The sequence below is a fragment of the Tetrao urogallus genome, assembly GCF_951394365.1.
Source record: "Tetrao urogallus genome assembly, chromosome: 13".
Taxonomy (NCBI): Eukaryota; Metazoa; Chordata; class Aves; order Galliformes; family Phasianidae; genus Tetrao; species Tetrao urogallus.
The window spans coordinates 13,289,499-13,302,432 of NC_136826.1; the positions used below are offsets into that span (position 1 = coordinate 13,289,499).

General features: G+C 33.1%; 1 protein-coding gene across 1 annotated transcript in view; it reads left to right on the forward strand.

The window, feature by feature from the left end:
• The window catches only part of DIAPH2 (diaphanous related formin 2), a gene marked incomplete at both ends in the record, with an annotated part of 142,713 nt that overhangs the window by 23,706 nt on the left and 106,073 nt on the right, over positions 1-12,934 (forward strand). Inside the window, 9 exons of the mRNA XM_079541832.1 lie at positions 1,720-1,859; positions 3,658-3,732; positions 3,816-3,885; positions 5,270-5,406; positions 5,893-6,001; positions 8,391-8,501; positions 9,746-9,864; positions 10,779-10,895; positions 11,855-11,973. Of these exons, the coding sequence (XP_079397958.1) occupies positions 1,720-1,859; positions 3,658-3,732; positions 3,816-3,885; positions 5,270-5,406; positions 5,893-6,001; positions 8,391-8,501; positions 9,746-9,864; positions 10,779-10,895; positions 11,855-11,973 (997 nt within the window). The remainder of the gene's footprint in view (positions 1-1,719; positions 1,860-3,657; positions 3,733-3,815; positions 3,886-5,269; positions 5,407-5,892; positions 6,002-8,390; positions 8,502-9,745; positions 9,865-10,778; positions 10,896-11,854; positions 11,974-12,934) is intronic.

The following is a 12,934-nucleotide window of genomic DNA, read 5'->3' on the forward strand; positions in this document are numbered from 1 at the left end:
ATAAGATGTAGAGGATCCTGCTGTCAGTTCTTGTACTTAATCTGTTGATAATGTGTACCTCTTCTTGAGGGCGCTTTCAGTTTTCTGGGGAGAAAGGACCTGCATAGAAGAGAAGAAGCTAACTGATGTCCCAAGTGCCTGTCAAAAGAAAAACAAACAGAGGCAGCAAGAGCACATCCTGGTTTAGATATGAAAGAATCTTAAATTCTTCTTCTATATAGAACTTTCTTTGCAGTTTGCAGCAGAATGCAGTGGGAGGGTTTGGTGCAGGAAATAATCTTTTAAAATGTCGTTCTCTTTCTGAGAGCTTTTTTAAAGGTCTAACTTAATATATAAGGACATCTGATTGGAGCTTGCATTATTTCTTTTCTTTGTATATTTGTGTGACTTACAGCAGTGCTTGTGTTGTGATTCTTATTTATACACTCGGGATTTGGGGAACATCTGTTTTCTGAGATGAAAAAGTTGTGTATAATCTTCTCTAGGTTTCCATGCTGCGGAATGGACAGCGTAAATTTATTCCTGTTTACTAGTTCTTTACACTGTGGTCTTACAGAGTAATGGTTTTTCTGCGCTATTATGTTTTTTATTATGTAGTGCTAATTCTTCTCAACTTTGAAGCCAGGTTTATCTTTCATATCATGAAAGATCATAGCAGCATCTTTTTGTTTAGGAAATTGGTAGTGGCAGACTGTAGTTCTTTTATATTCCTTTTCTTATCTTTATCTCTATTCTGGTCCTTTCATGCATAACTGGCACATTTTGTTTAGCTAAAGGCACTTTGCATGTCTGCAACAAACTTCTTCAAAAGCTGACTCAAACTTGAGGGCATTCTTGGCTTTAGACCTTCACAGTCTCTGCTTGACGTCTGTTTTTGTTAGAATGTTTTATGAATGTTTTGGTGACTTGGTTATTGCATTAATATTGGAACATAGGTAGGTCAAAATTTCATTATATTTTAGAATTTCAGTGAAGCAAAACAAACATCAAATTTTTAGTTCTGTGAAGGAGTCTTAGGTAGAAGATCATAGCAATCAAAGATCCTGATAGAAATAAAACAGCATAAATGTAAATGCTGTTTTAGGTCTGAAACTTTTAATACTGCCTTTACACCCATGACACATCTTTATCAGGTTCTCTTCAGTTGAACTTAAAGAGGTCAGAGGCTTTAAGGACTGCATTTACTATTAATCACTTTTCTTAGATAAATCAATTATTCTGCAAATGATCAGAGCTGTACAAAAGATTAGTTGCAGTATTTGGTAAATTGTTTTGCACACTGTCTGAATGCTAACTGATTAACATACACTTTAATGCTGAAATAGCTTTGTAAATTGTTAGTCTTGTGTTATAGTGCTACAGCAGGGATATGAACTGTGTCAATTCTTCTACATCATTTATAATGTTTTGAAGTAACTGCTACATGAGACTGTGTCATAAGCAGTCAAACATATTAATACAGCTGTAAGATAGGAATATATTTTTATATCCAAGAATGTAGTACATGGACTTTGCTCAAGAAAGTGAGAAATATATTTATGATGCAAGAGGTAACATGTTCTACACTTTTCAAAAATCAGTCAGGTTTTTTTAATAGTTGTACGAAGAAAAGAACAATTTTTGAAATTCATGCAAAAATATTGACCTTATATGTTGCCACCCACTTAAAAGTTACCATGATTTATATAACATTAACGAGCATTCTGTTTTCTGTGATAGGGTGGACTCAAAAATAGCAAGCATGAATGCACACTGTCATCTCAAGAGTATATTCATGAGTTACGATCTGGAATAGCTGAAGAAAAACTGCTTAACTGTCTTGAATCGTTGAGAGTGTCTTTAACCAGCAACCCGGTTAGGTAAGTAATTTCTGTTGTGGTTTTTGTCGTGCTTGAAGGCAGACTAATAGCAATAATGCTTAAAAATGGTTGATTCTGGAAGTGATGAGATCGCTTGTTTTATTCAAGGGGGAAATTATATTAACAGTCTGTGAAGTTGCTCTACTTTGATATCAAGTGAGACACTTAAACAATGAAATCTTGACTTTATCCTGCAAGTGACTGGATGTATAAAACTGGAAAGTTTCTCAAATTACAGTTCTTAAGATACACTCTGAAGTTTGTCTTAAGTGCACAGTTTTTATCCTAATGTGTAAACAATGGGCAACTGGACAGACTTGATATGTTACTACTTAAATTCTTTTTGTTTCTGCGGAATATTAGCTGGTAGACCTTTGTCATGTGTAAGAGAGCTTGGGTTGTTAATGATTCTGATGCCATTCAACTTACTGATACCCAACAAGTTTCGTGATGTTGGGAAATCCTAAGAAGTTGTGGAAAAGTTTTCCTATTTGCATAAGAAACTTTAAATGAAAATTTGACTCTTTGCCTAAATTTTTTTTTCGGGTAATAGAAATACTTGTTTAGGGTTGGTTTCATTTTTTTAAGCGTTATATTCAATCGTTGTGTACTGCATATCCCTGTTTCTCTGTTGCCCTTTAGTTGCTTTATGCCCTCTTGTACCTGTGTTATAATTATCTTAATTAATCCATATAAATCCTGATAACTTGTTACAGCTTTAATTACAGATTGCATTAAAGCTTCTGCAAAGGAAAGTTCTCATGGTTAAGCTTTGAGTTTTCTGTCAATTTGAGAAGCAATTGAATCATTTTTTTTCCTGCTTTTCAGTATACCACTTTTTCTGAATATGGCATTATAACATATACTTCTTCAGAATATATTGGAGGAACTCTGTATGGGGAAGCATAACATATACCTGTATGTAGAAACTTGCTGTACTGCTACTTCACAGTTCCATGCATTGTATTTCAAGAATGATTGCCTAAATCATTCCTGTGATACGCTGCATCCTGTGATAAAGAGTAATGAAAAGAGTACAAGTGCTCTATATTAAGAGATGAATAATTGCCTAGAAGGTATCTTGACAATCAGCTGCTGTAAAAAGCAGTTTCAGTTAGTAAGCCTGATAGTGGAACTCTCTTTCTGCTATAATGGATCTTGAGAATGAATTTTGTATTGATTGTAATAAATTTCCTACTCTGGATGTGAATGATGCAACAATAGTATTCAGGCTAGATCCAACTGGCTTTCGAAATCTGTTTAGTTAAAACACAAAACTTTATTCTTAAAGTGAACTACCTAGACTGAGTGTGTTTTATTTGAAACAGAAGTTTTGACTGAAGTTGTTAAAGTACTGTATGCCCCCAGTGAGATGTTGATAAAAATTTTGTCATGTCTGTTATTGAAGAAGCGTAGTGTAACTTTGCTAACAGAAGTTAAATGATACAAGATTATCATTGATTTTTAGATTCTGAAGAAAAACGACCTGAATTCATCAGTTTTATTGTAACTTTTTCAGTGTCTTAGAAAGTATGGGTTAGGACCATATGGGGAACTGAATGTTTTCAAGTGATTTTTGGGGGATGGAGAGGGTACATTGAGACATGGGGAGATTTAACTTTGAGGATTAAGAGAATTTGTGTGAATGTGGGATTTTTTTTTTTTCCCATTGGTTGCAGCATGTGAAAGCACTGTGCCTGAAGAGATGTAGTAGCTGTATTGGAGGTACAGAGGCATAGCTTTGCAAACTTAATGTTGATTAATAAATAATGAAAAACATTTTTCCTCCTTTTTCCAGCTGGGTTAACAATTTCGGACACGAAGGCCTTGGACTACTTTTGGATGCCTTGGAAAGGCTTTTGGATAAGAGACAGTAAGGAATTTAATTATTTGAAGGGATGGCTGGGGTTAGCTAATGAAGATTGTACTTATGTTATTTTTCTTTTCCGATCCAAGACCAGAAAATATTGACAAGAAGAATCAACATAAACTCATCCAGTGTCTGAAAGCTTTTATGAACAACAAAGTAAGAAATATTTCTGATTCATATGTTTTTAATATAATAGTTTTTTTATTTCAAGATGAATGTAGCATGTTGAATCTTTGAGAAGGAAGGAAATCTCGTATATCCATCGTCAGACTGTTTAGGAATGTAGATCTCAAGTTAGCATACCTTTCTATTGAGTCTTGTTCATAAATTCTCCTGTTAAATATGAGTTGTCTTTATTTTTGTTAGTACTAATAATTTAGAAATGAAAATATTTGACAAATGTAATGACAGTTTACACTGAAAGTGGATAAGGAAATCAATTTCCATGTGGAAGGAAGGAAAAATAATTTGGAATTACATTTAAATTAATATTTTTGCTCATAAAAAGCACTTTTCACTTGATCTGAGTTTAGTATAATAACACTTTAGCTACTATTTTAAAATTGTAATGCAGTGGGTAAAGAATAAAACATTGGTCTGGAGTAAGTTGAATCTATTTCTAACGCGACTTCTCCTGTTTGAAGTAAGACAAATGGTTTTAGAAGTTCGGATGTTAAACTTGAGTTACCTGTCAGTAAAGGAAAATTATCCAGGTGTTATTGCAGTGATTTATCCTACGCCCTCCCACCTTCCCCATAATAATTGTTAACCGAATATTATTTTTAACTGCTATTATATAGTTTAGCAAAATCTAAAACACAGAATAGCTTGCTGTATACATTGGCTGTTTACTCAGATTTTTCAGCCTGTCTGGTGTAGTAATAGTAAATTTCAATGTTCATATTTCTTTTTTTATTCTCCTTACTATTGCTGCACATGCAGTGTAACATCTGACAATTAGGGGTCTGATTTTTTTCTAACCTGTAGTTAATGAAAGTTGAGTAATAATTAAAAAAAAGCAAAAGCTATTTTTAAGGAGATGGCAATCTGTAAGGTTTGGATTGTGGGTTTTTCTTTTTGTCTTATTCTATTCTTATTTCCTTTGCAAGAATACAACATATAAAAGGCTATTAGTTTTTTACCTTTCTCATTCAGGATATAGAGTGAAATATTTTGACTTAGCCTGAGACTGGTAAGCTTTTGGATTGCGTTTGGATATGTGAGAGTAGTAGAAATGTAAGAATAAACTTTTTATACTTTTAGGTTTTTCAGATACAGAGTAGTAGTAAATTGGTCCCTGCCTTTTATGAGGTTGAGTATCTTTTAAGATTTTTTTTTTTTTTCCTTGGGAAAAAGCTTCAAATATAAGATTTGAAGACTGATTTGCATCCCAAGCAGTAACAGCTGGAAGGCTTTAGTAGAACATTATCAAGTTTGGTATGAGAGTATGTGTGTTTGTGGATACCTAAAGTTCTGAAATCTGATGATGAGCAATCGAGGCAAATATTATCTTTTCACTGTAAGCTTTTTTTTATTTAAGTATGGACTTCAGCGGATTCTTGGAGATGAAAGAAGCCTTTTACTTTTATCAAGAGCAATCGATCCAAGGCAGCCACATATGATGACAGAAACCGTGAAAATACTTTCTGCAATCTGCATTGTTGGAGAGGAAAAAGTGTAAGAAAGATTGTTAAAGCATTGTACTTGATTATGAATGTGTGAGGTGTTAGTTAGGAAGTATGAGAAAATTTGTCTATGAAACTAAGGTAATCTGTCATATGTTTATTTTTTTTAATGCTACTTGTAGTTTAAGTGGGAAGAGACTTTCACCTGTTCTGATGCATTAATAAAGTATTAATTCAGAAAAGCAAATAAATAGAGAATCCGTGAAACATGGCCTGTGTAGAAGGTTTGAAACAAGTATGATGGCTTACTCTAGAGGAGACTTACTGAGCTGTAACTGTTCTTAAATGACTGCTGAAAACAAGCAAATGTAAGTGATTTCATATATCCCTGAGAAATGTGATCAAGAATTGTAACTTTGCCACAAGAAAATCTATCAGATTTAAAGCAGTGCATGTTTTGATGTAAACAGTGGGCTGTGTCCTTAGAATGAGAATGTTGGCTGTTGTATGTTTTTTGACAGTTTACCTTTTTTCTTAGTCTGGACAAGGTCTTAGGAGCTATAACAACTGCTGCTGAAAGGAATAATAGAGAACGCTTCTCTCCAGTTGTTGAAGGACTGGAGAATCATGAATTCTTACAACTGCAGGTGGGTTTAGTTCATTTTTTAATATATGCTTGCTGTTACTTTTGCGTTTTGTTTTCTGACATTCTGAATGAAGAAATGGGCTACTGTGTGTTTTTCTTAACTTTCGAAATACTGTTTTTTATACTGATATTTTCTAGGAACTGTAGCCAAAAGTTTATATGGCTGAGAAGGATTTTGTTAACTTATTCTCCCTGATGACAATTTTGATTAATTCCTGGTCTGTTTCTGATAATTTTATGAGGATTGGATGTGTCTGATTTTTGTCTGGGGTTTTTCTGAGAGTAGTGCAGCAGTGTCATTGCTACTTCTGTCAAAAAACTGTGCTCTTCCAAGTGAAGTAGTCGTTTTCAGGATACTGATTCCTTTAGTATGTCATGTGTTCATTACTGCTTAAATGTTAGCATATAAAGGCTTCCTACTATCTGTATACACCTTAGTACCCCAAAAATTACTATTAGAATGTAACATTACTTTCATAAGAACTTCAACTTATTTTCTTCTCATAACACAGTACTTGTAGATTTCATATTGCTGAAGTACCATGATATAAAGATATCTAGATAAAGAAAGCTAAAATTCAGTGAGAGCACAAGATTAAACTGCATGGAAGGTATCCTCCATTTTTATAGATTGTGTGTTATCTACAGCAGTGCTCTAAAGTGTGGTTAAGCTCTTTTCTAATAATCAGTTTTTTATAATATTCACAGAATGGGTTTCTGGTCTACTTCAAAAATTGTCAATTTTGAAAATACCAAGCCAGAGTTTTTTTTAATGAAATGTATTAGTTAAATTACTCAGTTTGGCGATTAAAAAGCCTTAATGAGAAGTGTTGTTTTTTTAAAAAAAAAAAAAAAAAAAAAAAAAATTGCCTACTTGGTAATATAGAGAATCCCACATGCAACTCAGTGATATTGGAGTCAGTTAAGACTATTCTATTCTTTAAAAGTACAGAAGCAGAGAAATTTTATGAAACACGTTTGCATTTTTTCCCCAAAGTTTTTGTGTTGTCATAAACAAATAATTTTCTAATATTAGCAGTTTAGAATAAATATAAAATATAGGTCAAAATGCTTGACAGATGCCACCTACTATGAACACGGGTGTTCCTGAAGGCCTGAGGTGAAATGAAGATCAATGATCATATCTTTCTACCACTAATGGTCTTTGAAAACACTTTTAACTGAAATGCTTCCTTATCTTTCTTTTGATACTCTGCAATGAGATTGCATCTACTCATTGCATATTGATTTCATTTGGAATAACATTAGTATTAAATTTGGTTTAATGTCATTGACTTTACCTTATTGATTTAAAAACAAAACAAACAAATTAAAAAAAAAAAAAAAAAAACCACTTAAAAACAAAATGGGAAAACATCCCAAAGAAACAAACAAAACCAAAGAAAATACTCGTAATAAACATACAATAGCAATACTCATTAACTTGTTTCTGATAAAATCATTCTTTATGTGTAATGCATTAACATAAGCTATTAAGCCAACATCTCTTGAGGGCAAAAGCAATCATAGCAGATGGCACCTTCTCTCTTTATTTGGATTGGATGTGTACTTTTGGCTTGTTAAGTCGTGTCATAGTAGTAGTATAACAAGAGTCATTCAAGCAAGAATGATGATAGTACATTATCTGAAGATGCAGCTATTTAGAGGTAGAGCCTTTTAATAGAAATTAGGGCTCCTCAAGGTGTTTCATTAAAACTAAATAATGAATGTATTTAGGACTGGAAGGGTGCATTTATCTGACACTTCTTCTTTGCAGCTATTGTTTGTTCATTTCTACCCTAATGCTACTTCTATTTACACTTAACATCTTTTACTGAACTTGGTATTTCCCTGGAGTCCCATTTTAGACTTCCAATGTGCATCAGTGCTTTAGCACTGATGATATTGTCTACCTGTTTTAAAATTAATTAAAGTGCACAGCTGCTTAATTGAAGCATTAGCCAGTAGTGTGAGACTTCGGTCATTTTGCAAGAATGTTGTACAGAAGTAGACACCTGCTGATGTGGAATAATTAGTGATTTTATTTTTTTTTTCCCCATGATTTCTGATTCCTGTAAAACCGGATTGTTTTCAAATTAGCAAATACTGGGGGAAAAGAGGACTTGCAGTGTGGAACTGTAGTGCGAGATAACTTTCTGAAATGAAGCTTTATCCTTTACAACTGGTGTAATTTTGAAGTATCAGAAGCACTTACAATATGAAAACAAAACAGTATTTGATACAGGCTAAGCTAAATTAAGTCTAGGGGTTGTCTGTGCGTGACAATGAGTAACATCCATCACTTGATATTTGTTTTTACAAAGTAAACTAAAGTAGTATTTATTTGCATTGTATGCATGCTAAAAGTTTGTCTCTTTTTCCAACAACAGGTAGCCTGCATGCAGTTCATCAATGCCCTTGTTACATCTCCAGAAGAACTTGATTTCAGGATTCACTTGAGGAATGAGTTTTTACGTTGTGGCCTGAAAAAATTATTGCCTGTAAGTAGTTTGTATGTAGGAATTAATGTGATTGTTGAAGAGAACAAAATTGTTTTATGAATGACTTGGAGTGGAGGAGGTCCAACACGGAAGGCCCATCAAACCTAATTTGCTTTTATTCTGCATAGTTGCAGATAGTTTTGTTACCTTCAACTATAAGTTAAGATGCAGTAACTTTCTGAAAAGTAGCAGTTTTACTTTATATCCACAAAAAACATGTTTTAGGCTCTCGTTAACTATAAACAGGATGGTAGTTGAATCAAATCAGTATATTAGAAATGAAAGTAGTCATCAAACTGAGCATAATTTCTAATGTATAAGTTACAATATCTACATTGAACTCAAGTCATGATTTCTGAAGGAAATTAATGTCAAAAGTATAGAAGGATTTTTCTTTTTTTGTTCCTTTCTGTGCTTAGGGCTTAGGGGTTATTTTTCAAGAAACTTAAGTGCTTAAAGATTCTGAAAAAAGAAAAATTCAGGAGGATCAGGGTTTCTCTGTATGAATGCATAGTATGCTTCTCTGGTTCTCAAACATTAGAATTAATATATACTCCACTCAAAAGAAATTAAAAAGTAACTTTCAGTTCATACATATCTGGCATGACAGTTCTAGGCGAATTTTCATTTAAAGCATAGAGTTCATTCATGCTAGTGGCTTTTGAAATAGTTTTTTGTATCTATGATTTTTGCCAGTAGGAAGCTAGAATTGAGTATTTCTTTTTAGTGGATTTGTGTGTGCATATTTTAAGGAAAAGATTGCTTTCTTCCCCCCTCCCCCCCCCCCCAGCTCCAACTATTAAGTTTTGTGTTATTTTTAACATGTAAATACTTTTCAGTGTACTGTAAATGTTTTTGTGCCGTGATGTAGATTAGCTATCATTAACATAAGTTGTAGGCGTATCTTCTTTACACTTACTTAGGCTCCCTAGGTTCACTTCTGTGAATGTTTTGTAATGTTCTTATGCTTCAACAAATCTGAATTGTCAACTCTGTCCTTTTAGGAAAAGTCAACGTAGTGAGGTTTCATGTTTCTGTAGTCTATACCTGCCATATTAGTTTATATTGTGCCTTCCACATAAGAAGAATCTCAGGCAGTGTGTAACTTGCTCCTGTTTAAAATGTATTTTCTCCTCCAAAGTTTGCCTTATTTTGTTGTGATACAGTTTTGAAGGGGAGGTGGTGGTGATGGAATTCTTAAAGGAAAAAAAAGCACATGTTAATTTTGCCATCTTGAACATTAGGCCTTGAAAGAGAAGGAGAATGAAGAGCTTGATATTCAGTTGAAAGTGTTTGATGAGAGCAAAGAAGAAGACTTAATTGAACTATCACATCGTCTGAATGATATCAAAGTTGAAATGGAATATCCTTTATAAAAACTGTGTTATTACATAGATCAATAACTTTATTAAATATGTGCAGTTATTTTGTCACAATTATGTATTATACATGTATAAGTGCTTCCCTAAGCAGGTTTCATTCCACTTTTTAACTTATTAGTTTTTTTAGTATCAATTATTTGTAGTCAAGTGTGTGGGTTAGGTAAGTCATTAGGAACTCAATTTTTTGTAATTATAGTTTATTTAGTTTTACTAAACAAAATTCTGACTTGTGGTGCATGAGGATATAAAATAACAGCCATGAAAAAATATAGTTTTTGAGGAAAAAGTAACTTGATATCCAAGTTGAAAGAAAATTTTTAAAGTAGATTGTGAGATTGTGAAGCTTGAGATATACATGTGTTCTGTTACTGTGAAGAAGCAATGGATTTAAATTTAAAATGATGTAAGTTCAGGATGATTACTTGCAGTTTAAGTTGGAAGGGGTAATGGCTGCTACTGAAGAAGCAAAGGAATGTGAGTACAGCCAATGAGTGGCGTATCAAAATAAATAATATTGCATTGTAGAATGGGTAAGTTTCCTATTTAAGAAATTAAGAAGATTGTTTAGTAAGTATTTGCCAGTAACCTGGCTTGCTTTATAATGAAAAAGAGTTTTGTGTGAAATATGCTTACAGGATTCTGTGTAAGTATGTAGTATAACTTTTCCTGGTAGTAATGGAAGATGTTTTGATGATTAAATGGGATAAAGTTTCTATGGATAGTTTTATCAGAATGAAATGCTACTCCTTGCTAGTATAGATATTCTGAGTTTAAAAGTTTTACTGGAGCAGTAGGAATGCAAACCTAGGGGAACTGAGTTGTTTGTAGGGAGGCAGCATTTAATTTATTTCAGTTTTTTAGAAAAAACTCTGTATTTCCTTAACAATGTTCTCACTGATGTGAATGAAGTATATCATTTGTTGTATAATATGTTGAAAGATACTTCTTCTGAAAACCACTTTTTGTCAATTCTACAACACTTCCTTCTCATCAGAAGCGATTACTACGTCCGGTAAGAGTTTGATTTTTGGAGGTGGAAGAGGAAGAATAGAAATTGAGTTTCTCATGATTGCACATCAATAATTGCTCTGAAGCTGATGTCTTATACGATATTTGCCCTTTTGGTCAGGGTTAATTTTATTAAGGTCACATGAAGTGTAAGAATGCTTCTTTTAAAAAAACTTAAGCCTTAGTCTGTCTACCAACTTCATCCCCAAATCAGTTAATTTGTTGAGCAGCTATTTCCTTTAGTCATCTATGATTGCTGCTTGATTTCAGTGAACTTAAAGTTAGTTGCATAGCTAATAATTCAGAGTTTTCCAGGATACCTTATACTTCTTGTTTCCAGTGTAAACTTATTATTGTATGTATACCTCATAGTGTCCTATCAGTGCTAAAGTCCATGTATACAATTTCAGAATTATTTTTGGTTGAAAATCAGCTATAAAAACAACTTCTGTGCAAGATAAAATGTAGAAGTTACAAGTAACCTGTGAAGTCTTCAATTTACCTAAATGAGTGTGTATACACATATATTTGTAATTATGTATATGCAGATGTGTGTATATATATATAAAATATGTATTTGGAAGTTCAGAATATCGTCAGTTTAGACTAGAACATTTCCTACTTTGTGAAATTAAGAAGCATAGTACCCTTTGCTGGTTAGAAGCAGTAACTCTGAGCATAGAATGCTTTACTGTCAGAGGTTCTTGATGCTGCTTAGAGAAGTATATTGAGCAATTAAGGTAACAGTAAAATAATTTTTAAGTAGTTGAATATTGCTACTTTTTCAAGTGGTGGAATTCAATGTATTGAGAATATGGTAAAGAACTGCTGCAGCATGTATCGAAAATGCTAAAGCAGTCATTGTTCTAACAGTGCTTTATTAGCCCCACCTTGATGCACAAATTATTGTTCATGTTCTTATCTTGTAAAACGTGTGCTTTTTTGTTTTGTTCTGTTCTTAAGACCTCAATATTACAAGGTGATCGAAGAATGTGTATCACAGATAGTACTGCACAGCAGTGGCATGGACCCAGATTTTAGTTGCAGAGGAAGAATGGACGTGGATTTTACCCATCTTATTGGTTTGTATCCTGCAAGCAATTTTATGGCATGCTATTAAAGTGTTTCTTCAGTTTTCTGTAAACTACAAGGTGTACTTATAGAAAAGGCTAGATCAAGCTCTGTAGCCTTGAATAAATGACTCGGAAAAATTCCTTTCTCCAGTGCTGTACTGAATCCATGTCTTTATTTTGATAGCCTTACTAGCTGAAAGTTGTTCATAAACTTTATGAATTCCAGGTCTGTAGGAGATGTTTAAAAAAAAAAAAATATATATATATATATATATATATATATACATTACTGTTAATGGATTGTAAATTGTTATATGGTCAGTTCTAAGAATGTTTTCCAAGTAATTGAGGTTATTTAAGTTAAACCAGTCAGTTAGCATCTATAGTCACTCAATAATTTATGTGACTTGAGAAAAATGTAGCTGAATAAATACCATATAGTTCAAATAGCCTTTATTAGCATTAAAAAAAAAAAAGTTTTATGCCTTTCTTAAGGTTGGTGGAATAGGCCTTATTCTTGACATGGAATGGCATTATTTGACGTAAATGTATAATAAAAGGAAGTAGTTATTCTTTGAGAACGTGTTAATTTAAGAAAGTTTTCTTTTGTTACAGTAAAATGAACTGAGAAAAGATGTTGCAAGTGTTGACATGGGGGGGGGTGGACAGAGTAGAATTAGTTTCTAACAAGTATCATATCTACGAAAGTGCGACAGTGTGTCTGTAATTTTATTCTACTATGACTAGGAACCTGACCATTTGAACTTACTCAAGATCATTCCACTGACCTACTAGTTTTAGGAATAAGTGGTTTGTATATCTGCCAATTCCTACCAGTAATTTAATTTGTTTATATTGCTTACAAAATGTTTGTTCTTTAGCCTCCATGAAAAGTCGGTAGACTGAAGAAATCTGTGCTGTACAATCAGACCAAATTGTCTTCAACTCTGAACTTTATTAAAATGAGAGT